At 38.6% G+C, this 27,854-nt stretch overlaps 1 protein-coding gene across 4 annotated transcripts; it reads right to left on the reverse strand.

Moving 5' to 3' along the window:
- Nucleotides 1-922: 922 nt before the first annotated feature.
- pnpla7b (patatin-like phospholipase domain containing 7b) lies at nucleotides 923-27,823 on the reverse strand. Of its 4 annotated transcripts, none has more exons than XM_059336538.1 (35): nucleotides 27,797-27,823; nucleotides 25,922-25,965; nucleotides 25,568-25,642; nucleotides 25,258-25,345; nucleotides 24,733-24,812; nucleotides 23,486-23,580; nucleotides 22,821-22,961; nucleotides 20,776-20,935; nucleotides 20,536-20,616; nucleotides 20,059-20,187; nucleotides 19,827-19,907; nucleotides 18,746-18,866; nucleotides 18,559-18,636; nucleotides 18,334-18,416; nucleotides 17,191-17,337; nucleotides 16,888-16,965; nucleotides 15,957-16,162; nucleotides 15,716-15,847; nucleotides 15,275-15,398; nucleotides 14,979-15,168; nucleotides 14,625-14,774; nucleotides 14,153-14,216; nucleotides 13,098-13,266; nucleotides 12,190-12,372; nucleotides 11,081-11,199; nucleotides 9,335-9,491; nucleotides 8,935-9,051; nucleotides 8,215-8,284; nucleotides 7,746-7,862; nucleotides 5,885-6,033; nucleotides 5,539-5,691; nucleotides 5,328-5,444; nucleotides 4,093-4,177; nucleotides 3,555-3,685; nucleotides 923-3,414 (listed from the first exon to the last, which is right to left on the reverse strand). In XM_059336538.1, exons 2-35 carry the CDS (start codon nucleotides 25,961-25,963, stop codon nucleotides 3,349-3,351), a joined length of 3,978 nt encoding a protein of 1,325 aa, XP_059192521.1. In that variant the 5' UTR covers nucleotides 25,964-25,965; nucleotides 27,797-27,823; the 3' UTR covers nucleotides 923-3,348. The 4 variants fall into 4 exon arrangements, with proteins under 4 accessions (XP_059192521.1, XP_059192522.1, XP_059192523.1 ...); XM_059336539.1 differs by having other exon boundaries at nucleotides 27,608-27,803; XM_059336540.1 differs by lacking the exon at nucleotides 27,797-27,823 and adding an exon at nucleotides 27,025-27,147.
- Between the last annotated feature and the right edge of the window lie 31 nt (nucleotides 27,824-27,854).

A 27,854-nucleotide genomic window follows, 5' to 3' on the forward strand; every position in this document is an offset into this window, starting at 1 on the left:
CATTGCCTTAAGTGTTATAGTGTGGCCACGGTACCAAATATGAAATTAGACTGCCACCACAGTGCCACCTAGGGGCCGATCAATAAAACCTTAAAGGGTTATCCTCAGGAGGGCATTGACAATAATTGTACCAAGTTTTGTATAATAATGCACAAACTATCCCTTTAATCCTCATACAGTGTCTGAAGGAGGACTCTTAACTGATATGTATAAGTTAGAAGAGGCAGGTAGCAATGGTGGAAAGTAACTATGTATATTTACTCAAGTACTGGAATTTTGAGGTACTTTTATGTACATTTTATGTAACTTTATACTTCTACTCCACTACATTTTGAGGCAAATATTGTACTTTTTACTCCTCTACATTTAGCTGACAGCTTTAGTTACTTTTCAGGTCAAGATTTAAAATGAAAAACATGATACATTTAAAATGATTACCCATTTTTATAAATTAAACCACTTAAAAGTTTATTAGGTAGTTAAAATGAGCGGAGTGGAGTCATTTCACAGTGTGGTATTAGTACTTTTACCGAAGTAAAGGATCTGAATACTTCTTCCACCACTGTCCTTTTTGCTTCTTTACTTTTTTTTCACTTTTCAGGTCGAGATTTAACATAAAAGATGCGCCGGTTGCTGCGTCGTGCGCATCTTTTATGTGGTGGCAGTCTAATTTCATATTTGGTACCGTGGCCACACTATAACACTTAAGGCAATGAAATTCATAGAGGTGGTATAGACTGGCCCCTGTAACGCACACACGTGTACTGCGAGGGCCCGTTCAATACTGCTTGCAGTCCTAGTTCAAATTCAGTTTCTGATGGCACGTATTTCAGCCCACAGACAATACACATTTTTGGTTGCAAAATAAGTTAAAGATCACCTTGTTAAGTCATATGCAGTCATTCCACTTTCGACACCTTAATTGACATTCAGAGACAATTTTATTTTATCAGGGCAGCAAACCGTTTCATCATCATCACTTTTCCATTTAGTGTTTCCATAATTTGGGCTTTTCATTTCTATTAAGTATGTTACAACCAGTCAACATATTTTTAACTAAAAATGAATAATTAAATATTTTAAAGTATTCTACATTATTGTCACTCTTGAACAAATAAGTAACAAACTGAAAGGCAACATCTTCTCATATTCATACAGTAAATACTACACATAGTACTCCCTATTCACACAAAATCATTAACATAAACATAGCATTATTCAGACTGTGAAATACTCATACTCATTACACTTTTCCATTTTTGCCTTCTAGTCATAAAAAGTGAAAACAATACCACAGGAGCTCTGAAACCATGTGACTAAAAATGACAAATGGTGGAATAAAAGTGTCATGTTGCTTTAATTGGCAGGATCCAGTTTTCATGGTGTTAGGTAGTTCTGGGTCTGAGTCATGAAGGTGATCTACACTTACAGTAGTGATCACCTTCTATGAATCATACAGTATAACATTAAGTCCAGGCACAAGGCAATGCAAATATGACTAATGACAGACAGTTTGTCATAAAGTCTGTTTCTCAAACAGTTATCTGCTACTGTCTCACTGTGTGAGTACAGATACATGATGCACTGTTTAGTAATATCAGGTGAGTCCAATACTCCAGGTAATGCTCTATTTTAATGGTGCAGTCACAAAGACCAGCACAAACTGGTTGGTCATGTGTGCAGAAGTCTCACAGCACATATTCTGACATGTCATGACAGAAAAAGCACAGGTGTAATAAATAACATTAATAGTGTCTGCATCCCACTTAGCTATGCTAGTTCCAGGGCTCTGCTAGACACACTGTCAATTTATTTGGTTACAGCTGTGCATTTCCTGCCATTAACTGTGTCCTGCTTAGATACTATCTACTCACACACACACACACACACACACACACACACACACACACACACACACACACACACACACACACACAGAATATGCAGCAATTAATAAATGTCTTTGTAAACTCTTTTTTTTTAAGTTAGCCTACAACAAAATCCACATATATGGCGTTGAGTTGCTGAGGTTATGATGATATACATTAACCTGCCGATTTGGAACGCCACAGCAAATGTTTCCTAAAGAGTATGCACTTTTAATTTGTAATACTTTGAACACTGCCATTCATAATCACTTTAACTTCTCTAAGTTCTTTGTGCATTTCATCATGGGACAATAGTGTATATTCAAGTACTCAAAGCATTTTTCATAATGAATACTAAGTTTTTTTTACAAACCTGGTTATAGTATGTAGTATGAACTATATATAAAACTGGGACACAGCTTAAATGCCTGACATACAGAAAATAGATCCTATCTACTGTCATCCATCTAATCTACTTTTAGCTGTGCGTGGTGTGGGACAGGCACAGGTTAACTTGTTAATAATATAGTGCTGCTGCTTGCATTAGTCTTTGCAGTGCCATTTAAAATAGAGACTCTTTTATGCTTTCTAGATAGTAAGGCTCCACGTAAGTAATACTTTCATGATATATATCTGAAGCAAGTTATTTTGCACCTATGAAAAAGCTTATTATAATCATAGTTCACATTATACTTATCACACCAATGGTGTGTAGATATCCCTGCTTTGTAAGAGAAATCCCTTCATCATTGGACAGAATGTTTCTTCTTGGCACACAAAACATATATTTCCTTTTGTAACTTTTATGTAAACATTATGAATTGCATTATAGTGCTTTATGGGTCTGAGCTTATTACGATAGGATCCAGGTATGCTTAGAATTGTCCCAAAAAGTGGCACGGCGTATAACATATTAAAAGTAAAGGTTGAAAGATTGCAGTGCAGTTGCACGGCATGATGCTTGTATGAAGATATTAGTTGTTCAAGGCTGTCATGGCTGGACGATTCCATAACCATGACAAAGGATTTGTGGAACAAAAACTGCTGCAATTCTGGAAATTAACTGATTTGTCAAGTTCTTCACTGTTCCCTGACTTCAGAGAGAGAATAGATAGAAGTCAGATATTTTCTCTGTTTGTAATTTGCATCTTGATGCATGACGTTTTAATAATTTCATGACGATCAGGAACTATCGTTGTTACTGAACTGTTTTAACCATTGAAATGTACAAACTGCAGGAAACAATGCGACACAGTGGGGCACTTTCCTTGATTAAAACTACCTGCCTCTGCTTCAGTCACTGTCGTCACATCAATAGTTTTGTGTCCTGCCAGGCGTCTTTGAGAAAGACAGAGTAGGCTGCTTACCGGATAAGAGCATAAGCTAATGCAAACTCTCAAAGGTTAGCAGAAATACTATGTTGTGTGCGTTTTGGACCATGGTCAACAGCCTTGACCAGCAGTCATGGACTTGATGGATGTTATGGTCTGGAACTCTGTGGGACATTCTTCGGCCGGCGCCGAACTCGGACTTGAATTTCCTCATCCTGTGAAACAAAAAGACAAAAAGTAAAGCTCGTCTTCAGTTTAGTTTAGGGTGACTGCGTCTGTGGTAATTATAAAAAGGGTAACCAGTGGTGATTCTAACTGATTTAAAATGAGTAAATGATGTTTGGGTTATACACACTGTTTCAGCAGTGTCTGCTGTCTCCTCTCCTTCAGTGTGTTCACTACCAGCGGTGAACGCCTCAAAGTCGGACAGAGCACTTTCCACCGCCTCCTCATCATAGTCTGTCTGGTATTCATCAGACAGTTCCTCTGAAGGCAAACAAAAAAGTAGAGAGCATGAGCATCTATTTTTTTTAAAAAAACATTTTTAAATGAATATTTGAAAAATGTCCCATTTAAAATAATAAAACAGTATTGATTGCATAGCTTTTCACAAGGATATAAGACAATTTAAGTTAAAAAAAAAAACCCAACTTCATAAACTATTGATAGTATTTTAGGATGAACATAATCATTTGTAAGATCACAAGGTGCTCCACAAATTTTCATGGCTACTGACATTTTATCAGAGATTTCGTAATAAGATAAATACTATTCACTATCCATACCTACATGCGCCAAATCAAAAGCTGGCTATGATATTGAGATTTTTTTTCAATGTATATAACAATTTTTATGCATTGTTTTGTGATTTCAATATTTTACTTATAACGTACCATCGATTAAGGCATTCTTGACAGGTTCGATTCTCGACACTATCTCTGCCAGGTCCGTGAAGGAGGCATTGGGACAGGTGACCACCTGAAAGATACAAACTGCATCACTCTAAAGAAGACTTTAAATCAGCTTTATCAGTTTATTCTCACCTTCTTTGATCAGGCATTTAGAACAGACATCAATTAACATTAATATAAAATACCTAGAATTAAACTAACAAGAGCCCTCGTGCAATGTCTTAATGCTGACGAAGCTTTCCCATATTTTTTAATTCCACGGCTCACCACAGCACCAACTGGAATTTCAGCAGTATTTTGGTATAAAGCTTTCTGCTTAATATGCTCCAATGACAGCAGAGTAATTAAATGTACACTGAACTGTTTGTGATCACCACTTGTGCTGTAGAGCAAATCCTGGTGTTGTCTTTATGTCACATGCCATAAGCACAGGTGATGTGACACTCATTTCTGCTAACTGCAGAGAACAGTTACTGCACATCATTAGCAGTCTCCAATAACACCAGAAAATTTGATTTGTCGCCAGTTGCTTTCTTGAAAAAGAAAGGTGGTCTAAGGTGGTCTGAAAAGTCGCTAAATATAGCAACAAAGCTTCTAAGTTGGCAACACTGCTTTGCCAGCTTTTACAAATGGCGCGTGTCGTTGTGGCGTTGAGTACTAAGTCACATCCTGCTTAGCGTTCTCCAATCAGCAACCAGGCTTTTTTTCAGGGGAGAAAAACTGCCCTGCTCTTCAACAGGGCTGAAAAGTCCCATCAAAAGAGCGCTCTGGACGGCTCATATTCAAATTAGGGGAGTTTCGGCAAGTGAGACCCGCCTCATTCCAGGTATTGGGCTGTAGTGGAAACACCCTTATTGTCTGTCTGCTGTTTGGTACTGGACAGCAAGCTTACAGCTTATTAGAGCTTGCTTACTGCAAACTGAAGAGTTGAGAGTCGATCCGAAATTAATAAGAGCAGCTGGATACTAAAACTATAGCAGTAAGGTAAAAGAGGCCTATGCAAAGTTATGCAATACAATTCTTTGCAATTAAAAAAATAGATTGTAGTTGTGCCTTGTCCCCAGCAATCTCACCAATCTAACCACTTATCATCTGACATCTAGCCAGAGTTGTGTCAATACAGTCCACACTGCTCTGAACTTAAATAAAACAGAACAACTTGATAGGGCTTTAAATCTAGTTGTCTAAGTTTACGGGCGTCAGTAGTTTGCACTCACATGGGTAGTTTTGGTCTTGTGGAATTCTTCCTGATGTCTGTCCTTAAGCATGCTGTCCACCACACCACTGCGCTGCCACACATCAAACAATGTCTTTCCATGCTGGTATCCCACCTCCTGCAGCAACCGCAAAGAAGGGTTAGAGGCAGATTATAAGCCATCAGATGGTAAAGACAAGGATATAGCACTGAGGAACAGAGGGGAAACTCACAGCGATCTCGTCAAACTTGCCAAACTCTAGTGTGCCATAGTGGTCGATGGGCGGCCGAATGTACTCGCAGTATTCACTGTCTTTGACCAGTTCCAACTGCCGCACACAGCACACGTAAGCAAGCCGGGTTTGGATCTCTGCCATGTTCAGGACCTGGAAGATAAAATGAATTGAACAGTGCTGTAAAGGCTGTACTGATATTCAGTGTCCCTAGATTAAACAATTTTCATTTCGATTCTCTTCACTTTTTCTCTAAAATACGTTCAGAAGGTAATCTTTTTTTTGCATTATTTTTGGTAAATGGCCACATGAATAACTACAAAGGACATCTGACATGAAAGAGTACCTTGACTTTCTCAGCCAGAGGGTTGAAGCGTTTCCACAGCAGCCACCAGCCATTCAGGGAGTCACCATAGTTGGTTAGGTTGGTTTCATCCCGACTTCCAACATCGATTGCAATCACAACCTTGGCCCCCATAGAACGAGCCACATCGGCTACATGAGAGAAACACATTTATTCAAGGTCTTAAAGGCCCCAGTAACCTATTTTTTTAATCAGTGTCTTATTGTCAGCAATGAGGTCTGGCATTATCCCAAAATAGTGTAACGTAACAGAGTTATAACAGATTTAGATATTTTGTTGCTTTTGTTGGCAGACAAACAAATCGATCACACAAAAACCACACATTCCTGATTATGCAGATTGCTGTTTATTGAGTTATTAACCATTTTCAGGCAGCTTTCTTCCAGGTCTTAGGAAATACTACTACATATATGAAAAAGGTAGTATAAAGTCTTTCGTGTTTTCAGATCGAGCTGCACAATGGCTGATAAATGTCCTCAAGTGATGTCAATTGAGTCAGCGTCAGGGCTGAGACACAGAATTCTGGGGGTGCTACTAGCATAAAAGACCTGACTCATCTTTTGTTTTGCCAAAGAAGAGTGCATAGACTAAAAAACAAAAGCTCTTCTTCTGCATCTATCCTTCTGGGTCAGATGTTAATCTTGACTTTGACAGTGTTATCGGACTACAAAGCTACACCATTTGAAAGATTGAGAGTGCTAACCACTACACCATGGTGTAGCCCTATTTAAGGACCCCCACATAGTTCTAAGGTCTTAACTGTTAGGTAAACACCACCTCAATGTTCTCTTTAACCCACAGTGTTAAATTGCTCGAGTTCAGCGTCACACGCCTCTCTACACCAGCAACCTAACTGAGTGAAGTCCCTGCTAATTCATGTTAGCTTTAACTGGAGCATTAACTGGGCTAGCAAAAAATAAAAAATAAAATGTATGCTAGTTACCTCAGAAAAATGAACAGCGACTCTTGACATTTTTAAAAAACAAAACGTTCAAATAAACTGTCATTAAGTGAAAATACAGTGTGAAAGGGTCAAAGTTATGAGACCAAACTGCTAAACGTCCTTTTTTATATGTTTATAACTTTATATATATCTTTATTCACACGTTGAATTGTTCTGCTTCTCTCCTAATGACGGCCCGCCTTGTTAGTGACCTGTCAATCAAATGTAGCCACGCCCCAAATCATACAATCTTTATCTTCTATTTTCTTCTAAATGGGACCGTTAACTACCAACTATTAACATCAAATTTTCTTGAAGAAGATTTTTTACTGGCGATTGAGACTTTAGTGTTGTCCTAAAAAACATTTCTGAGGTAATGAATCAATATTAAAATGAATGGACAGAAATGCTTTTGCAGCCTCCGTCAGCACCCCCTGCTGGATTTTTTGGTAGAATGCAGCTTAAGGCACTTCCTGGTTTGCCTCCCTGCACAGACCCGGAGGTTGCCGCCTGGTTAAATTGTATTTCTGATGCTGTAGTTTGTGTCACTAATCTACACTAACATGGTATACTCAAATTTTAGTCAAAATGTTTCAGTCCAGTGCAAAGCTGCCTCTGTGAAGTTATTTAAGCACCGTTTTAATCAGGAATAGAGAGTCATGCCGAGTGTCTCCCACCTGTTGTATATTATTAATATTCAAATTAACAGTGCATTTGAGGCTTTTAAGTGTTCAATTCACTCTAGAACAGATCTAGGTGGAACAGTCTATAAGGGTGTAATAATTTTAAAATTACTTTCTAAAAAGCAGATGTTCCTATATGTTATTATGGAATATATCGTTCTCACTCATGCTAAGCACTAACAGTAAAGTCCACTACGACCCTCTCCATGTTTCTCACCAGGTAAGTTGTTGATATACCCTCCATCCATGAGTAGGTGTCCGTCTTTGGGATCACACAGAGGTGGCAGGTAACCAGACAGTGACATACTGGCCCGGACATACCGCCACAACGAACCTGATGAGGAGAGACACAGAGAAAAGACAGCTGACGGAGCAGTAGTAAAGCATGCTTAACATTGTATAGACAAGATATTAAGGGCCCGTAGGAGTGTTATATAACGTTATATAATGTCATTACATTGCATACACCTTTACATTATTGCCTATATTTCACCATTTGTTTAATTCATTTCCTGATTCTACTTCATCGGTATCAAGTATTCTTTGGCGGTAAAAATATGCTTTCAGAAGGGATTCCAAAAATGTAATTAATTCATATTTTGCAATTTTTAAAATGTGCAGCTGGACGTTTTTAAAATAAAAAAGAAGAAGAAATAAGAAATAAAAAAGTCCAAAGCTGCACAAACCGTCAGTATGGATCCTCATGGAGGAAGCTGTGATATCCGTTGTAATGTTGAAGTACGGCAGCCACAGGTCCTAGTAGAGGAAATGTGGTAAAAGAAGACAAAAATAACGTTTCTTATTAAGTATAAGACCATCATTATTGAAAAATACAAGGTCACGAGTGCTTACTGTTGCTTTGTAACAAATGCATCCTCTGTATTTAATGCCAGTTATTCTTGTTTTAACCCATGGAAATATGCTAGCAATTAAATATTCCCACAGAACACTTAAACATTCTGCAGCATTTTCCTAAAAATCAGTGTATAGACTCATAAATGACTTGTCTACTAGATGGTAGACTACTACTACCATCACACAAGGTGGTCTCTAACGTCTGTATGGTACAAAGTGCCAGTATTTGATGACAAACAGGTTATTCTGTGTTTCAGTGTTTTCCCTGTACCTCATTTCTCTCTGCTCTGCTTTATATCCTGTGTTTTTACACCAACCAACAACTGTTGCATAGGATACCTTTAATAAACATAGAGCTCCTTACATTAAAATGGAGTGGTCAGTTCAGGTGTGAAATAAAGGTGACAAAGAGCAGTTTCAGCAGCTGCAACTGAATTTAAATAATGCTGCATACTGTTTGAAAAAATACACACTGATAAACATTTATAGCAGAGCTTTAGGTTAGAAGCTGGTCACAGTTGTCAAGTCATTTGGAACAGTCTTCACCTTACCTCAATCTGTTTGTCCTTGAAGACGGAGCTAATGCCGGAGTTAAAGGAAGCCCCGGAAAACATGGAGGTAATAGGGTAGGTCAGATCCAAGATCTTCTTAAAGTAAGAGGTCATATCCTAGGGAAAAAAGTAAGTTGCAAAGTTAACCTAAATAAAGTGGAATGGATTAAGTGACAAAAAGTGTGTGCTGATTGGTAAGGAACTAAATGAGCATTGAAACTCAAAAAGAAAAAAGTCTTGAAAAATATTACAAGCGATGTCATAATATCCTTAATCTTGATGTAAAGCCATATTTAATAATAATGACAAAAACCTAACTTGTGATTGGTCATTTTCAAATTGAGTAAAAAACATTTTTGGACACAAGTGCTTTTTAATCTTCAGAATAATGTCAACACACCATGGCCCACTCACGAGCCCGGACCCTCACGCGACTGTTGCTCTTCTCCTCAGCGTACAGCGCTCCCATTAGGGAGCCAATGGAGGTGCCGCCCACCATGTCCACGGGGATCCCCGCCTCGTTCAGAGCCCGCAGGATACCCACCTGAGAGCAACCCCTGAAAAAAGACAGTCCTCTATCAAATAACATTGCAGAAAGAAATTCACCAGGGATTTCACATACAGTTGCAAGAAAAAGTATGTGAAACCTTTGAAATTACCTAGTTTTCTGCATTAATTTGTCGTTAAACGTGATCTTATTTACATCTAAGTCCCAAGTATAGACAAACACAACGTGTTTAACCTAATACCACACAAACAATTATAATATTTCATGTTTTTGAGAAATACAGTCCCTACCTTGTTAAAGCTCCAGAATGAGGCAGAGCATTGAGAGACAGAATCAGATACATAAGAATAGAAACAATCAGAATTGGAATATCCATATTTTTCACACCATGTATTTATAACAAATGATCAGTTATCAGTTGTATTGGCTGACTGCCTGAGGGCAGCCCTTCACACAGGTATGTATGACTGGCTGACTGACAGACTGAGTGGACTACTTCAATTCTTCTCCGTCTCCTGTCGCGTTTAGTGAAGAGTAGTCTGCACAGACAGCTGTTTTAATCACACAAATATCCCGCTGTATGTTTTGGACCTATTAACCACATGTTAATTGATTAATCATTAATTATCAGCCATACCCATGAATGTGTTTGTATGAATATGTGTGGATTGACACATTTAATGGATTCGAATCCTATTTGATCCATTAGACATGTGAGTGACAGACGAGCAGGTTATTATATCATTAAGCATATGTTTTTACATTTTTTTGTATCAGCAAAAACAGGGACAAAAGGGTACTAACTAGAATTATGCAAAATATTCACATCTCATAGACACTATCATTAACTATTCCTGTAACACATTGCCCACAAAATAGCAAAACCGCATTGATCAAACACGGTCAGCCAGTGTAGTCTTCTTTTATCCCCCTATTATCTTATTGCAATGCTCGACTGTGTAATATTGCGAATGTAATGATGGAGATTTAAAAAAAAACACTCCCACACTCCTGACCTGCACTGATATACCAACATAGGTTCAGTTCATGCAAGATATGATAAATACCATAAGAAAAACAGTTTCTGTGCCAACTATTCATTACATAATATATTACAAAATTGATAGTAGCAATTGCAAAACTGTTTGTCTGTAAGACATGAGTTGGGACATCATCTAAAATGTAAATAAAACAGAATATGATAAATTGCAAACCATACAAAACGTGTTTTTAAATATACATTCTGAATGTGGAATTTTATGCATTCTGTTTTTATTTCAACGGGATCCCGACTTTTTTGGTATGTTATTATTATGTTATCCCTATTTTTTGCTAAACAATCTGCAGTTAATGCCTTCTCCATAGAAAGAGTCACCAGCATTAGATCTTCTTGCTTTGATTTTCTACACTTTGAGGAATTAAACCTAGGCTCATAAACAATTGTTTTTTGCGTGGGGTACACTAATGTAATTTACAAGATTGTCGTAACCTTAGTTAACTGGAAAAAATATAATTTGTGCTATAATTTGTGTTAAATTGTGCTTGATTCACTTTGTGATTGCAGGAAATATGATTGCTCTTTGAGGCTAAGTCTTACAATGCTGGTGTATTCAATGTGTTTGTATTGAGCTGCAGTACCTGGCTCCCCCTCCACCCAGCACAAGGGCGATGCTGTTTCCTGTCAGGATCCTGGCCAGTCGAGAGAAGTCGGAATGACGGTCAGGACACTTTTCGAACACACGCTGGTACAACTCTCTCTGAAAACCACACACACACAGACAGAAATTAAGTATTTGCTAACTTGGCCAGAATTGTCCATGAAAGACGCAAATTTAAATTCACAAAGATTGCAGCTGCTGATAAAACCATGAACTGTGCATCACTCGCTACCACTATCTGCACCATCATAAGGTCTGATCACAAAAGATATTGCAATAATTATATCACAGTGCAAACACACCCATAAAGTTTTAAAGCTGAGCTCAATATTCCTCCTTTTTACACATGATTGCAATTATCCAAGTGGCAGAGTATACATGTGCTACAGGTTAAATTATAGGTTGTGAGGGGTGAAGCCCTGAAAAACTCCCAATCTGACGCGTACTTGGGCTGAGCTTGCGTTTTTTTTAAATAGACTGGACTCGACTCATTTAAAAGCAAAGATAAGTGTCTTCAGAGATAAGAGAGACACAAAACGTTTTTTTGACAAGGCACAATAGCGGGTCTCCGCTGATTATTTAAATCTCCAGTCAGACCAGCAGATCAGTCAGGACCTAATATTAACTAATGTTCTGTATTCTTCTACACATTAAAAAGATTACACACAGTCCACTTTCACACAGTGAGCGTATGTAATGGCATCAGCTGTGGACATCACTAGGGTCGGACTGAGCCAGAGGTCTATTTGATAATTTATCCAATTTTTCATTAATTTCTCATGTATTTTTTAAAAAATGACAAGTAGGGCAGCTCAGAGGAGCGTCCTGCCACTGAATCGCAAAATAAAGGAGATTGAGTTGCCACCCTGTAATAATAAATGTTATTCATTTACTGCCAACTCTAACTGTGTGTGGCTATAAGCGCTGGTGTTTGTGATTTTACACCAAATGCATGCATATTACCTTATTTAAATATGTGTAAATAGAACCGGAGCTTCAAGAATTACACAGTTTGTTTTTGCCCTATTTGCTCATAAAGCTGTGCAATCCTTTAGTGAATTCGCCCCTCAGTGGTTTGGTGGTTATTACCAGCTTAGGCAAACTCCTCCGTGAGAACACTCTGCGGGGGCAGGACAGGTGATGGTGTCTGGAGATCCAGCTCCGCATGTTGAGCCACTCAGCGGTCCCTCTGGGTGGAGGCCCATCCTCCTTGTGCAGCAACACCAGCTGCTTCTGAGCACGGACTGAACTGCCCTCCAGCATACGCTCCAACTAGTGGAGAAGAGGAAGAAGATGCAGAAAGCTTCCACACAACTCATCCTGGAGGGCCGTGGCAGAATGGCAAATTATAGATCACATTACAGACACAGCTCTAGCTCAACTGTAAATTGTAGTTGTAGAGGGGTTGCCCTATTTACCTACTTTAACAGTTTGTGAAGATTAAGTTAGGCTCATATAGCAAATACACTCCTGACAAAACTGGGAACCCGCAGCCTTTCTACATGGTCCTTTGAGCTGAGGGAATGTGGCTTCCTCACTTCAGCCATCCATATATTTTCACACACTTGCATGTGATTTGATGTGATTGTGCCCAAAGAATAGTACAGCTTGAGAAGAAAACATTCTCATCTTATTAGCATAAGGTCGACATTCTGCATATATTTGCAGCCTACTTAAGCCTTGTTTTGATATGCACTAAAAGCTTCTTTTACCGAATTAATAACTTATCAAGAGCTACCTTATCCATGCACACTCATTTGATACATTGGGCGAGACTACTATCAGCCAAAGGCATGTTTAATACTTAAAATTAACATAATTTCTGATCACTTCTTGTATACTCGTTCCTGCTTCAGTCCCAGTCATGTGAGCATAGCTTAAAGTCAAATTTTTCACTAATTTGTTTGTGTAACTTAACTTTGTGAAGGAGAACATTCTGTGTGCTTTCTGTTACAAGAGCTACAGCAGCTAGCAGGTGTGAGTGTATTTACACTAACCTCACCCACAGTGGGCTCCTGCTCACCCAGTCCCACAATGATGATGCAGTCAGCCTGGCGGATGCATCGCTGGGTCCAAGGCGTGAGGCCAGAGTCTGACTGGTAGAGGACTATGCGATGGATGTCTTCCTGCTGCCCGAGCCAACTCGACAGACGGTACTCATGGACACTAAAATAAGGTACAATTATGAGCCAGTATGCAACATATTACCATTGTATATATACTGTATACTGTCAATGAAATTACGTCTTTTCAACAACTTGTCTGTTTCTGATGAAGTATGTGACAGCTGTATATATTGACATCTGTCTTGTTTTAAGAAAGAACCAAACATAATAAGCAGCACTGCCCCATATGACTCCAAAATTCTGTAATTACTTATATCGTCACACTGTTAAAATAATCGCCTAAGTCATTTTTTGTCAATTTTTTTTTTTTTTTGCCTAAATCATCTCCTCATGACGCCGGCCACCTATGGTAAAACCGCCTACATCCTCAGTTGATCAGATCATGTGATTTTACCCCTTTAAGATAATGGCCTATGTCAAGTGTGGATTTATTATGCCTATGTCAAAATAAAATGTGACTTAGCAAGATATGGTAACACTTTATTTTGAAGGTGTATACATAAGAGTGACATGAGCGTGTCGTAAACATGACATGGGATGTGTCATGAACATTAATGACACTTTGAAGTAACATTAATGCTCATGATACTTGTCATGTCATGTTTCTGACAGGCTTGTGTGACTCTTATGTAGACACCTTCAAAATAAAGTGTTACCATATCTTGCTTAAGTCACAAAGGCATGTTCAAAAAATTGCCTAAGTCATTTATTTCTCTTAAGTTACATAATTTACACACAGTGTTATTACTATGCCAATAGCCATCCTTTGTTACATCCTTTTGGGTGAAATGATCAATAAATGTCATATGTTACACTTTTGGTGAAATGTTTTGTGTTTCCTGCGAAACTTCAAAAAATGAGTTAGGCGATAATTTTAACAGGGTGACGATATATTTAATTTTTTAATCACTCAAACGAATGTCTACCTGTCCAGAGCTGCAGAGCCAAGACGCTGTTTGATGCTGTCACTGGTCAGGAGTAGAGTGGGGCCTTCATAAAAACAGAAACACGTAAAATAGCTTTTAAAATGATACAGAGGAAATTGTTGTGAATAAGAGTCTAGTACAATTCATGGTACAGATTTTAAAGAACCTTAAACTGGATCGGTATATGTGCCTCTGACATTCAGTTAGTAGTAGGTCTTTACCTTGAAATACAGTTTATGACTTTGAGAGCAGAAGCACAGCAGTGCGAGAAACAAAAATGTGTACATGCAAGTCTTATGTAATGGCATAGTTATAAATTACCAAGACTTTTTTCCTATGAAAAGTGGCATTAAAATGAATGAATGGTTTTCACGTTGAACACATTTTGTGGAGGACTGGGCGGTCCTCTGACTCTTAAGGTAACCTGTAGAAGTGGAATACTGTGTGAGTTTGTGTGTGTGCATGTGTGTACCGATGCCAGTGAGTGCATGCTGCAGCTCCAGAGTAAAGGCAGTGAGGGGAACCTCCTCAGACACAGGAAGGATGGACACAGTAGACAGGTTGGACGCTGGATTCCCAGCATCCCACTTGCTGGTTGGGGTGTGGAGAGCCAGACTGCGAGCTGCAAGGCACAAGAGTGTTATTCTGATTTGATATTTTAGACAGAATGTTTTATATATGTAATATAAAATAATTTTTGCTGTATTTATGCTCTTTAATGCCATATCTTGCATAAATCTTGATCTGCACATGATAAGTGGTAATGTTCCTATTATTCTAGCATGCTACATAAATTTAGTCCCATTTTCACAAAAAGGGTAGTTACCAGCCAGAGGTCCATTGACCTGCTGCATGTTGCCCAGGATCTTCTGTCCCAGCAGATGAATCAGTCTGGTAACAACCTGAGGGTACCTCCTCTTAATGGAGTTCAGAGCCCCTTCAGGTAGCTTTGCAAGCTCGGAGTCCCTGACAGCGTGGACCGTGGTGGCTCGGTTCATGTGGGTCAAGGCCTCAACCTGGACAATCAACAAAACGACATGTTTTACTGCAGTTTGCAAAGCCTAAACATGTGTTTTCCCAGTGTGTAAGATTGTATCTTATCAGCAGGTTCTGACCACTCACCACACCAATTAGATCCCCTCTGCCGTACTCTCCAGCCAGCTCCTTCTTCCCATCATCCTTTGCAATAACAGAGCGCAGTCGGCCACTGAGGACGATGAAGGTGCTATCCGACTTGTCTCCCTGTCTAAATACATCACAGGCATTCAGAAAACAACAAAATCTGCATACACTAGTATGATTTAATTCATTTGGTTATTCATTATTTAAAAATGTTCTATTCTATTGTTATGGATTTATATATTGGTATAATTGTTGCAGTATACATTGTTGCAGTCACGTTCCCTGCATGTTTGTAGTAGATTGACATGATTGCACACAAATGATAATGAGTAGCTGAACAAAGGACTGTTTCCATGGAGTGATAAAGGTTATTAAAATATGTCTCACTACTGTTAATATTAGTGACACTTTTGAATAAGCCAATCAGCAGAGAGTAGTTACCTGTAGACAGCACGGCCAGCCTCCACAGCCATCCAGTCCAGGGCAAAGTCAATCTGTCTGACAAATGGTGACACTCTTTTCACCACAGTGTGAGCTACGTTCAACACAACCCTGGGCTCCTCACGCATCATCCTGCAAAGTTGAAAACACAGATTTGTTTGCGTTCTCGCTGTGTGATGGGGAGAACCCATTTTGGAACCCTAAAACTAACTGAATGTTTTATGTGTGGAGTTGATCCTACTCGTAGAAGTGTGCCTTGGATATGGAGAGGAATGTGCAGTCTCTGTGAGCTCGGACAGTGAAGATGAGGGGTTCCCCCGTGAGAACGGCCAGGTGACCCACCATCTCCCCTGGGTGGGTGACAAACAGCAGACTCTCCTCCTCACGGTCTATCATACGCTGGTAAACATGGAGCGACCCAGAGATGACAAATGCCACGCTCACATCCTGTGAGAGATGAGGAGGAGAAAAATGAGAAATGTCTGGATGAAGCCTGGGGAAATATAATATTCCAATGGTGTTCCTTAGCCAAGTGCAGAGAAAATTGTCATTGGTTGTATTCCTGGTATGCCCTGTGCAGTGGTCCTGGCTTTTGTTAATTGATTAACAAAAATTTGACCTATCTATTTGACTAAGGTATACAGTATTCAACACTGATTAGTAAAAATACATAGTAAAAACCGAATGCAACAATTTGCAAATCCTTTGCGACCTATATTCAATTGAATATAATACAAAGACAAGATATCTAATGCTCAAACTATGAAACTTTTGTTATTTGAAAATATATAAACTAATTCTGAATTTGATGTATTTTTAAGTTTTCACAGTGTCGAAACTTATTTTGGATCAGGGTGTTAAAAAATGCCTGCAGTCTTGCCGCTGTGCTCTGTGTCTTTGTACATAACAAATATAGCCATAAACCAATAATCCTCGGGAAAACCTGCTGTGGGTTAACATACACGTGTGACTAAGACTAATCAAATGCTGCAAGACGTGTCAGTTGGTGCAAGTCCTGTCAATTTGTTTTCTATCATGTGAAGTAATTTTGCATTACAGCAGTCAGCCATAAACTAGGATTTGACCTAGTTTTGTTTGTTAAAAGTTAAACATGCATTTGGTGAAACGTATTGAGAGGTGAGCTTCTGTCAGTGTTGGCCTAACAGACTGACCTGGTCTCCTTGATGGGCCACAACAGAACCAGCTTTGACTTGCCGAAGAGTTACCCTCCCCTCCAGCAGATTGGGGTCCTGATGAAATGACAGTACATTTTTAAAACACGGATAATTTCTGTCTAGTTGTTCAGTTTTAACTGCATCACCAACTACCTGGGTTCATAATTACAGAACTGTTGCTAGATCCCCTAAATAAACTGTATATTTATTATTAGTATAGTATATTATTTATTTAAAAAATATAACCACATAATTTTGTGTGCTGAACAATCTTAAAAGACAAAAAGTTTTGTTTCCTACCTCGATTTGGATGACCTGTAGCAAATCCTTTTTGGCAGCTTGGAAAATGGCGTTCACTTTATTATGCTGGACATTCCCTCCAGCATCAGTATAGTGGTAAACAGCAGATGGAGTGTGCTGCATTGTCACACTCTTCTTTAGAATAGACTGAGGAGACAGGAAAGTGGAGTTGAGACTTTGTACACTTTAAAAAACTACATGCTCACTGTCTATGCCAAAGCAGTGTAATAAAAATTATCCATTAAATCTACTGTGTAATATTGTAATGTACTGCTTACATAATTATTATTTTTCGAAGTCTATATCAAAATGGCAGTGTGTGCCGATAGTAATCATTAAACCGACCAGACAGGAAACACAGAGCTGCATTTCCCCTAAGTAAAGTTTCTAATCCCCAATACCCTGCAGTCTAGCTGCAAAGGACGCTGAATAGCTGATGCAGTGTGTTGTTGCTATGTGTCTCTGCTTATATTCTGTACTGCAAATTGTCCCTCTGAGGACATCATTTTTTCTAAACGAAACTGACTTTATCCAGGGGTTGGCTTCAAAAAGATGCACTTTGACCATAGCTTAGATCAAACTACTACTCATCTAAAAGCTTCTGTTGCACAAGACTGTCTATTTTTATTTTATACTATCTCAAATAGGATTAATTTGCTATCAATTCTAAAATTAAAAGTAAAAGTAAATTATGACTATTGTCAAACTATAAAAAATAACTGGCAGTCAGTAGGTCAGGATGACGATAGTTTCCTTGGACAAATGGAACGGCTGATGGTGTACTCAAAGATGTTTACTTCCGACCTGTTACTGTGTTCTCTAACACTGTTTCCCTTGTCATTACTCTCTCTCTGACTCGATTTCCTCTTTCTTATCATATGGTGCTAGTAGCCAACAGCAGTTGCTGATTGTTAAAATGGAAACACATCTCTTCATTCAGACTTAGCCAGGGGGTAGGTTGACTGACTTTTTAGACTAAAAAAAGTATTTTTAGTGAAAGTCTGACTTGCATTAGACTAATCTAGGGACAAAATTAAGACTAAGCACTACAGACTAGTCTTAGACTTCTTTATGTAACTGGATGTTCAAACCCTGGACTCAAACCAGCTGCAAGTGCAGGAAAGAAAATTCTTATCCAGAGACCTTGACAGGACTTTGGGACAAAGTGTGCTCTTTGGCAACTCCAGCCCGTTCATATGCCCTTTCGAGGTCCGCTGACATGTCACCTGCACAATAGAAAAAGTTCAGTCATCATATTGCTCATTAGGATTTAGAGGTAGATGGATGAGCATCTCCCAATATCAATGTGGCTGCAGTATTAGTCATAGTGTGGACACCAGCTGATGCTTGTCTGTGTGTGTATGTAACCTGTAACGGCCAGGGGGGTGGACAGAGAGCGAGATTTCCTGTATTTCGATGTGGGCATGTCAGAGAAGCTGGACTTTTCTGTGACAGTGTAAAAGAAGAACGTAACTTTAGACAAACAACATACACACACATTACTGCAGGCTAATGGTGTTTTAGTTTTAAGTTTTATGTGAATGCTGTTTCTGACCTGTGTCACTTTTTTCAGATCCCTGATCATCAGAATGGGAAGGCTGCCTGCGGAGGCCTCTGTGTGGATGTCCCTCACCAAGAACATTGGCCACAGACACCAAAGAGATGGCCTGGCTCTCCTGTAAAAAACACACACACACACACTCAATAGTTGATTAAAAGAAAAAAAAAAGTTTTAAAGATTACCACCAACACCACTCTACTTAAGAGATAAGAAAAATGTTAACAAAGATGCTTAATTAAGATGCACAAGTGTTGTTGACAAGTTTGTTTTTTGTGTTTTCTTTTGTGTTTTCTAATTGACAGTTGTTCCTTTAGCGAGTGTAGACAGACAGGTAGTCTGTAAGTGTTTTGTTTTGCTTTGCTGCTTGTAGTTTTGTTTTTTTGCCAGCTGCACAGCTGTGAACCTTAACAGATGAGAGACTATGCCAGCCACAGGTGTGTGGATTACTTTGTGATTGTGTATTTGTAATTTAAATGGTAAATGGACTGCACGTATATATCACTTTTATCCAAAGTGCTTTACACTACAGACTGCGCTCATGCACTCATTCACACACACATTCATACTGGTGGCCGAGGCTACCCTACAACGGTGCCACCATCAGGAATTCATTCACACACACCGATGAACGCAGTTTAGGGTTCAGTATCTTGCCCAAGGATACTTAGACATGTAGGCTGCCTTCCAATCGGTGGGTGACCACTCTATCAACTGAGCCACAGCCATCTACCTCTTGTTCTCTGTGGCTTGTATACAATAAATTGCAATTTACATCTGATTACAGCGGCTTATGTTCTCCCCTTGACACTAGACCTCATAGAGACGTAACAGCCTTGTATCTGTATCATGTTGTGCATAACCTGTTGTTAAACACTATTTATGTTCTTTGGAAGGCTCTACTTTGACACAATGTTGCATGTCAGGTGGAAGCAGAGCAAAATCAGTTTAAAACAAAAGACAAAATAGGTGAGGTAAAAAAAAGCCAATAATGGACGAGTGAAAAGTAAACCATTTTTGCTTATCTCATATCATTCAAATCACAGTTGGAGTGCAGTTTGTCAAAAGAAAACAGTACCGGGTTGAAGAGCTCAGTGGTCAGGCCGAGGTAGTTATGTAAGGCAAGGAAGGTCACTCTCTGGAGACGCACCATGATTATCTAGAGAGAATACACACTGCACTGTCAATGCCAAAAAAATGAATGCTGCCTGTGCTTTTATTGCCTGTTCTACACTGGCTAAGATGGCAGTCATAATGCCTATAACTTACTTGATGAATCAAATAATTCTTATTGTCAGTGGACAGTTTACCTGGATGACACGGACCAGAGTTTCAGGATATTTCTCAAAGACTGACTGGAAGGCTGCAGCTGGAAGCCGCAGGATAGTGGAGGGAACTGCAGCTCTTGCAGACACTGTTTTGTAAGGTGCTGGATAGCCCTGAAATACAGATAATACAATATGTGGAGAAAAAAGGATGTTGTGAGATGTGAAAATGTTCACAAAATAGAATAAAATTGTATGAAAATATATACAAAATGTGGACATGAATAAAAAACATTAGAATGGCTTTTGTACTGACTGATGGAAACATAATAAGATACAAAATGTGTCTAGAATACATGTCACCACAGCAGTATAAACAAGTCAAACCAAATGACAGCATTTAGAAGTGTTCATGTCAGCTACAGTTGTGGATATAATTGTATTGTTATGTGCAAAGTGACAGCTATTTTTTCTAATCTGTTCTAAATTACAGGTGTATTATATATGGGAATGAACACTTACAGTGATGATGTCCATGATACTGAGCAAACTGTGAACACTGTCTCCTGGTAAAACTTCCTTCACCACAGCGTCTGTACCATCCTGCAGTAAAAATACACAATCAAATCTCAACAGAACAACAGTCACAACAGAGGTAATGGTTCCAACAACCTTTAATCACCAAAACACACAATAAAACAAAGAAAAAACAAATACTAATCCATCAGTGTTTCTGTGAAACGGTAGGCGTTGTGGTCTTACATTCTCATGAATGCACAGCTCCAGGCGGCCATCTTGAACCACATAAATACTGTCATCAGTGTCACCCGGTCGGAAGAGCCCCTCTCCCTGATGCAGCGGGATCAGCACCATGTGACGACACAGCTCCAAGAACAGAGGCTTCTCGAAGTGACCGAGCACCCTTGTTACACATGTGAACATGCAGTTCTGTAAGTGCTAATGATAGTAACCACATTTCTCATAGTCACAAAATAAAACTCAATGGAAAGTTCAGTTAAATTGTATCATATCCAAGATATAACACATCAAATTTATATCCTGACAGCATAGATTTGATTTGATTAAGGACCTAATGGTGCCACAGCAAGCAGCTAGTCTTTCTGGGGTCACATAGCTACATCTGTTGTTGCATCTGTTGTTGCATCTGCTGCAGTGTAATGGTCTCTCCTGTTTTTAACTTTGAAGAAACAGTTGAAAGTTTTAATCCTAAAGACTTCATGGTCATGTGTGCAGATAAGGAAGGAGAGATATGTCTCCCCCAGATTCATAGTTCATAAATTCATAAATAATATGCAATAATTAAGATGGAATAGTGGCATTAGAAAGTGCGAGAGGCACCAAATTTAGGCTTTTAGGGCAAAAATGTTGTCCGGGGGAGCATGCCCCCAGACCCCCCTACTCTGTTTGGTTCCCCAATCATAGTCTCAGAAAATCCTTGCAGACAAGAAAATGCCCAGCAGTATGTTTAGGGTAATGAAAGGAGGAGAAATGTTTTTGGGTCCTTCATTGAGTCAGCTTCAAGTCAGTAAATTTGTTTGGCTGCACTGGGAATTTCATGTACAAACTTCTTTTATGTAAATATGTTGGTTGTTGTTTATACTTCAGTTCATTTTAAATGCTTAAATAAAACATATTTTTGTTAAGGCATGGAGTGGAAAAATACTTCATTGAGTTGAAATCATTTGGTGAGCTATGTCCCCCCAGTTCAAAAATCACATCTGCGCCCCTGTTCATCGTGACACCTGTAGTTACTGCTAAATGTGTTATAATGATAATTAATCAAATTTGTGAATTAGTCTGTAGATGCCTGGCTAACAGGTTGCAGAGTTCTGTCCAAAACCAGTGTTTCAACCACCAGGGGCAGAAAACATACTCTGAGTAGCTTCTCTGTCAGAAGAACAACTGCGAAAGAAGAGATACTGGTATATCTGTTTAAAGGCAAACAAAAATGTGGACTCAGATCAGCAAAGTCACTTAATATGGGAAAATGTTTTGACTGCTATATGTGGTGACTATGTGTGGAACTTGTCCAGTGCTGTATGTGCATGCACAGTTTCCTGTGAATCTATTATGTGTGGGGATGCAACTTGAATCGCGAGTAGGAAAGGTGAACTCTACCAGCAACAATGACACAGAGCTAAAATAATTAGTTGATCCACAGAAAAAAAGCATCTACTTTTTTTATAATTGAATAATTGTTCAAATAATCTTGAAATATAGATAATAGTTTGGAGAAAGAAGAGAGCTGTGAATCATAAAAAAAAAACGACTTTACCTATAAAAGATAACATGCAGCACTTTTGTTCGGGAACGAAGACTGATGTTGTAAATACAAACAGAAAATGCACACAGAAACTAAATACAGTAATCTGTCGTGTCCTTGTCATTCGTTTCAGTTATCCCCACTGTGCTTGTGATCCTGAAGGTGTTATATGGCGGCAATTCTATGAGAAGTATCGTCTGTTTCCTTTGTAAAGCCCTTTGAGATGAAAGATTGCAGTTTGAAGTTCTAGATAGCTTCATAAATGTTCACTTGAATTCACCACAGCCGTGAGGCTTCATTTTCTCTTTACCCCAGAAAGCTTTACCAATACTAACACATGTTGTATCGCACAGATACTGACACTTAACTGTGATTGGCCAAAGTCTCCCAATCATGCCCCCCTCTCCAAATAACGAAAAAAAAACAGCTTTAATACACTGACTATGCATTGGGTCTATAAGTTCTATAAGACTGTGCTCATGTTCATGTGAAAAATGGAAATAAAGCATGTCATTTTACTTACCTGACATTTTTCAGCATGTACAACACTTCAGAGGGCAGATGGGAGTTCTGCACATCAAACTCAGTCAGGTCAGCCTCCAGCAGACAGGGAGGAGGCTCCTTGGGCTGCAGGGTGGGGGGCTCCTTCCGAATGCGCAGGATCCTAACGCATACACATAAAAAAGGCATTCTTCATACTGTAAAGATTACTACTTTGAACCAAATCTCAGCTCATAATTCATTACATTCTTAACTGGAATTTGCATGGTTTCTGAACTCCCAATGAACACATTACGTCTGTGTCTTTATATTACAAATCTTCCTTTTTTAACACATATTTTAGTTTTTAAGTCAAAATTCTGAATAACTACTAAACATTGAAGTGTTTGAATATTGTGTTTTATTGACAAAGCATTTAGAATTACTCTAAGATTAAGCTGTTTGTAAAACAAATCAACATCTACAGTAGATATGATAGGTAGTGGTGGCTGGATGTGATAATGCATTTATCCCTGTTCCCTGTTGATATCTTTAAATGACAATGTATCTTCTTTGATCAAAGAATCTGAGTTCAAGGTCTGTTTACTTGGACCTTGAGATTACTTTGTCAAACAACTGTTAAAGAATGAGCTTTCAACCCTCAAAGCTTATCATATGTCAACACTAAATACTGAAAGAAGGACTCACTTGCGAGCTATAGACAGGACTTTGGTCCTCTTCCTCATTCTCTGTCTGGAAGCCGAGTTTGAATTAGAGGTAGGGGCCGAGGACAATGTCTGGACCTGCAACAGGACAAGTTTGGTGGTTTCACATGTTTGCATCTGAGTGGTGATTCACAGAAGGAAGAAAAACTGTTGCCGACAATAAAAATGCCAACCATGCCAATATCAGATATCTGAAGTGATTAGCAGTGATGTGCAGCCCCACTTGTAACAGCGATTTATCATGGCAATGTCATTGGCTGGTCAGTCAACTGCCTCTTTCTGTCCGTCTATCTGTCCAAAAGTAAAATTTAACTTACTTATTAATAAAAGTGTAATAGCTGCATCCTGACCAGAGGTGGACAGAGAAGTCAAACACTGTACAGTCAGACTATTGTTACTTTTTCAGGAAGTCCTATGTAAGCCTACTTTAATGTCCAGTACTGTCCGTCAAACAGTGTAGCGTAATAACTTGGATATTTACACTGTATGAGATCCTGCTAAAGGAGTAGCAGAACATCTGCTGTTGGATAGTTGTATAAAGTCTTAAACCTGTAGGCGTCAACACACTGGAAACAGACTTTGCTGCTGTCAGTCAGTGCTGAGCTAAAACCAGCATTTACTATCTGAGCTCACAGTATTCTGATCATAGGTCGTTTGTGCCTCTCATGTATCGTCATTATTTGAGTCACAGACAGAAGCATCTATTTTTCTGAAGTGATAAATACCTATCAACCTTTGACAACCCCAGGTCATTGAAAACATTAATGGGTACTTTGATTATTCTTTCTGATGTTTTAACTATCTGAATGAAAAAATGTTTTGTCTGCTGCAATGGTTTCCTTAGTTGCAATTCTATATCTTAATCCAAACGGCAGATATTGCTAGAAATTACATATCTACTGACTCAGTCTGCACGGCAAAATAAAAATGTTTTTGTTAATAAAAAAGACAAGAGGAAAATTTGGGAAATGACCCCAAATCTTTTTTTCTGTTGCAGTAGACATAACCTTTGTTCATTCAGAGAGTTAAGATTCTTCTGAAATTACCTTATTAACCTTGTTAACAGCACAGAGTCTTGTTAATCATCTTTCAGAAAATTCTCTGTGACTCAATATTGAGGCCAGGGATGTTGGCCACTCCCCTGATAAAGGGCCAGATTATAGCATGACAGCAGACAGTCAGCAAAAGTGTAAGTGCACTGAAAACAATATTATAGACACACAAACTGACCTTTCTCATGATCTTTCGGCCGTAGAACATCACCTTGTCTCTCTTCCTGAAGCGATAGTGTGGAACGCCGGCCTCCTCTTCTATAAAACACCACAAATCCTCTGTTAGACCATTTGCAATCCATCATACAAATCAGTTTGGTCCCTCTTATACAAGCAGTTTCAGGGCTTTTAATCCCTGACAATAAAAATATCATGCATTAGCTACTTTTGACAATTACCTATAGTATCAACTTCCTGTACTATACCTACAAAAGAACTAGCGAGTTATTGATACTTGCAATTTTACAAAAAATGTTTTAAACCTCTTAACCCTTAAAATGCATGCCTGTATGAACTGTGAACAATGATTTACTGACACATGCTAAACACATCTAATGTTGTAACAAAGATCACCCAAACCCAACACCCGTTTATGCATTAACAGTGTATTTGAGTGTCCTTTGCACATCTTAAAATGTTTCTAAAAATGAGATACAGATGCACTCTGGAACAGAACAGGAAGTACAGTATGCAGGGCACTGACTTGACAGTTTGTATCTTCTGTAAAGAAATAACACAACAACTCCAACGACAGAAACAACTGTCACAGCTCCAATCAGCACCGCCGTCCACTGTAAGAAAAACAGACAAAGTATTCAAAAATAGTTCAATAAACTATACTCTATGCTTTACTTACTACATGTCTAATGACAGAACCTTCTGATTGACTCTAAACATCCAACTATAGTATTACGTGCTCAGTGACAAGAACATAAACACACATATTAATTACATTAATTTAAAAAAAAGAGCTAGTCAAACCACTACAGTGAGAAGTTGATGTGTGTGGTTACCATATTGGCCTCCGTCCTTTCCTCCATAAACTGCTGCATCTTGGCTCTGATCCCATTACCGAGTGGAACCAGCTTCTGGAACATCAAACACAAGAGCAACACTGAGATTGTGAAATCAACTGTACATGGGACATTACTTTTGTTTTCCCACAACACAGGGCAAACTGACTTGACAAAAACAAACAAACAATCCTACAAAAGTGGCTTGTATAGGGCAGAATATTTGTGTGTTTCATAGTGAAGTGCCCATCTGAGTTATGACAACTGTTTAATTGTCATAATCCTGTGCCTAAATTCCTTGTTATGGACAAGGAGATCTTATCTACAGACAACTTAGTGCAATGAATGACATACAGGGTATATACTGCAGCTCTCATCTTCATCATTGTCTTCCATGCCTGTTAAAAGACAAAAGAGTATATTTAAAAAAAAAAAAAGCAAAATAATAACAACATGTTATAGTGAGAAAACACGTAAATTTAAAGCTAGGGAGATACTTTATTGCTGACAAGGTATTATGTTGTTGAAGCGTTTGCGATCATATATCAAAAGACCAGAGGCCGAACTCACAAAAGTGTTCTTAAGATAAAATTTAAGAAAATTATTAAGAAAAAAAATAGGATGTTAGGAAAAAATAGGAATAGGATAAGAATGTTCTTAAATGCTATTCACCATTTTTTTCTTAAGAATTGTCGTATGTCTTAATAACTTCTTATTTTTCTCACTTAGGAAGTTCTTAGATTTTTAACTTAAGATCACTCGCATGGTTTCAGTAACTTGGCCTACTTAAATAATATGTTCATAGTGATTAATTAAGTAGCCCTAGTATCAAATACAACAACTGCCTCCGTGATTTACTAAGTGTAATCCAGCAATAGGTCTACATGTCACACAGACTGAAAGGACATTTCAATTAACTGCCAAAATAAGCTTTATGTGATACTTTCACAAAAAAACTAGCCTGACCAACTTCAATGAACAAAATTTGTTAACACATTGTCTAGGGCTAAAATAAATATTAAAGAAATCAAATGAATGTCATACAAATTTGTTCAAGTAAATACAAATCAAGAGTAATCTTTTCACTGTAGCTGTTTTCAGACTGCTGAGGGCTTCTCTTAAAGTTGTGAAGAAATATGAGAAGAAATCTAAGAACTTTGTTTTCAAGAATCTCATTTGTTCTCAAGTTCTATCTTAGGAAAAAAATAAGAAGAACGTTAAGAAAACAACTAAAGAAAATATAATAATTTCTTCATGAATACCAAATCTTCTTAAATTTTGTCTTAAGAGCAAAGTTAAGAAAAAAGTGGCACTTAAGAAGCATTTTCTTCTTAAGAATGCTTTGTGAATCCGGCCCCAGACCTCGAACCCTTGACCCAGCAACATTAGTCCCTTGGTCAACGCAACTGACCGACACACTGCAAAAGTTTGTGAAAAGTGGGTTAAAGATCACCTACTCGGCTCCGGAACCGAGGTCACGGCTCTCCGCTTGTAACCAGACACTCCGCCCTGCACTTTCACACTGCCTGCTACTCTAACGGGCTCCCCAAATACTCAGTCACACACACACACCTCCGCACAAATGGTAGACAGCTCGGCCACGGGGTAAGGGGAAATATCTAGGCTATTATGTGTAGTTTGTTTACCAGATACATCTATGAGGATTACCTCTGTCGCTTATTTACTTTCCACGTTGACCTAGCTTGGGTCTGTCTTCTTGTGCCAAACCATTAAAAAATAGATGTTTTTAAAGTGCTCTGTGGATTATATATGCCGGTGTGATGACACGGATTTTCGTTTTTCTTCAAAAAATTAGCGAGGAGAGTAATAAAAGCCTGTGGCCTAATAACTTCATTTTAAAGAGTTGACGACCACCTGGAGTATGTCTTGACAGAATTTAAATGTATAGTGGATGAAGCAAAATAACTCACACGTCTATAGTTTAATATTCGTCATGACTCATGGCTAACACTTGAACAGTATATAGAGAGCAAACATTTAATGTGACAGTTGGCTAACATAAACTTTAACTTTGTTTACCTCATTCTCACAGAGTGAGAGCCCGCGGACTCTGCAGTCCGCTACATAACAAAAGGACAAACTAACGAAAGCGAAGGACCTAAAGAATAAGTGTGCACTGACAGAGTCTTTAAGAACAAAAATTAACAATTTACCCTTCAGTTATAGCTAACCCTTTTCGACTGAACTAACCGAACAGTTTTAACGTACCTTTCTTGTGTCAAAGTTTTTGTGTATGGCTACATACCCAATAATAGTGTCAAGACTG

The sequence above is a fragment of the Centropristis striata genome, chromosome 7 (genome assembly GCF_030273125.1).
Source record: "Centropristis striata isolate RG_2023a ecotype Rhode Island chromosome 7, C.striata_1.0, whole genome shotgun sequence".
NCBI lineage: Eukaryota > Metazoa > Chordata > Actinopteri > Perciformes > Serranidae > Centropristis > Centropristis striata.

Coding starts and splice junctions, on each gene's coding strand:
- pnpla7b (XM_059336538.1), bottom strand. CDS start 25,963: ATGGAAGACAATGATGAAGATGAGAGCTGCAGTATATACCCT. Junction 14,217..14,624: donor GCATGCACTCACTGGCATCG/GTACACACATGC, acceptor GTTTTTATGAAG/GCCCCACTCTACTCCTGACC. Junction 9,052..9,334: donor GGGCTCGTGAGTGGGCCATG/GTGTGTTGACAT, acceptor TTTTTTCCCTAG/GATATGACCTCTTACTTTAA.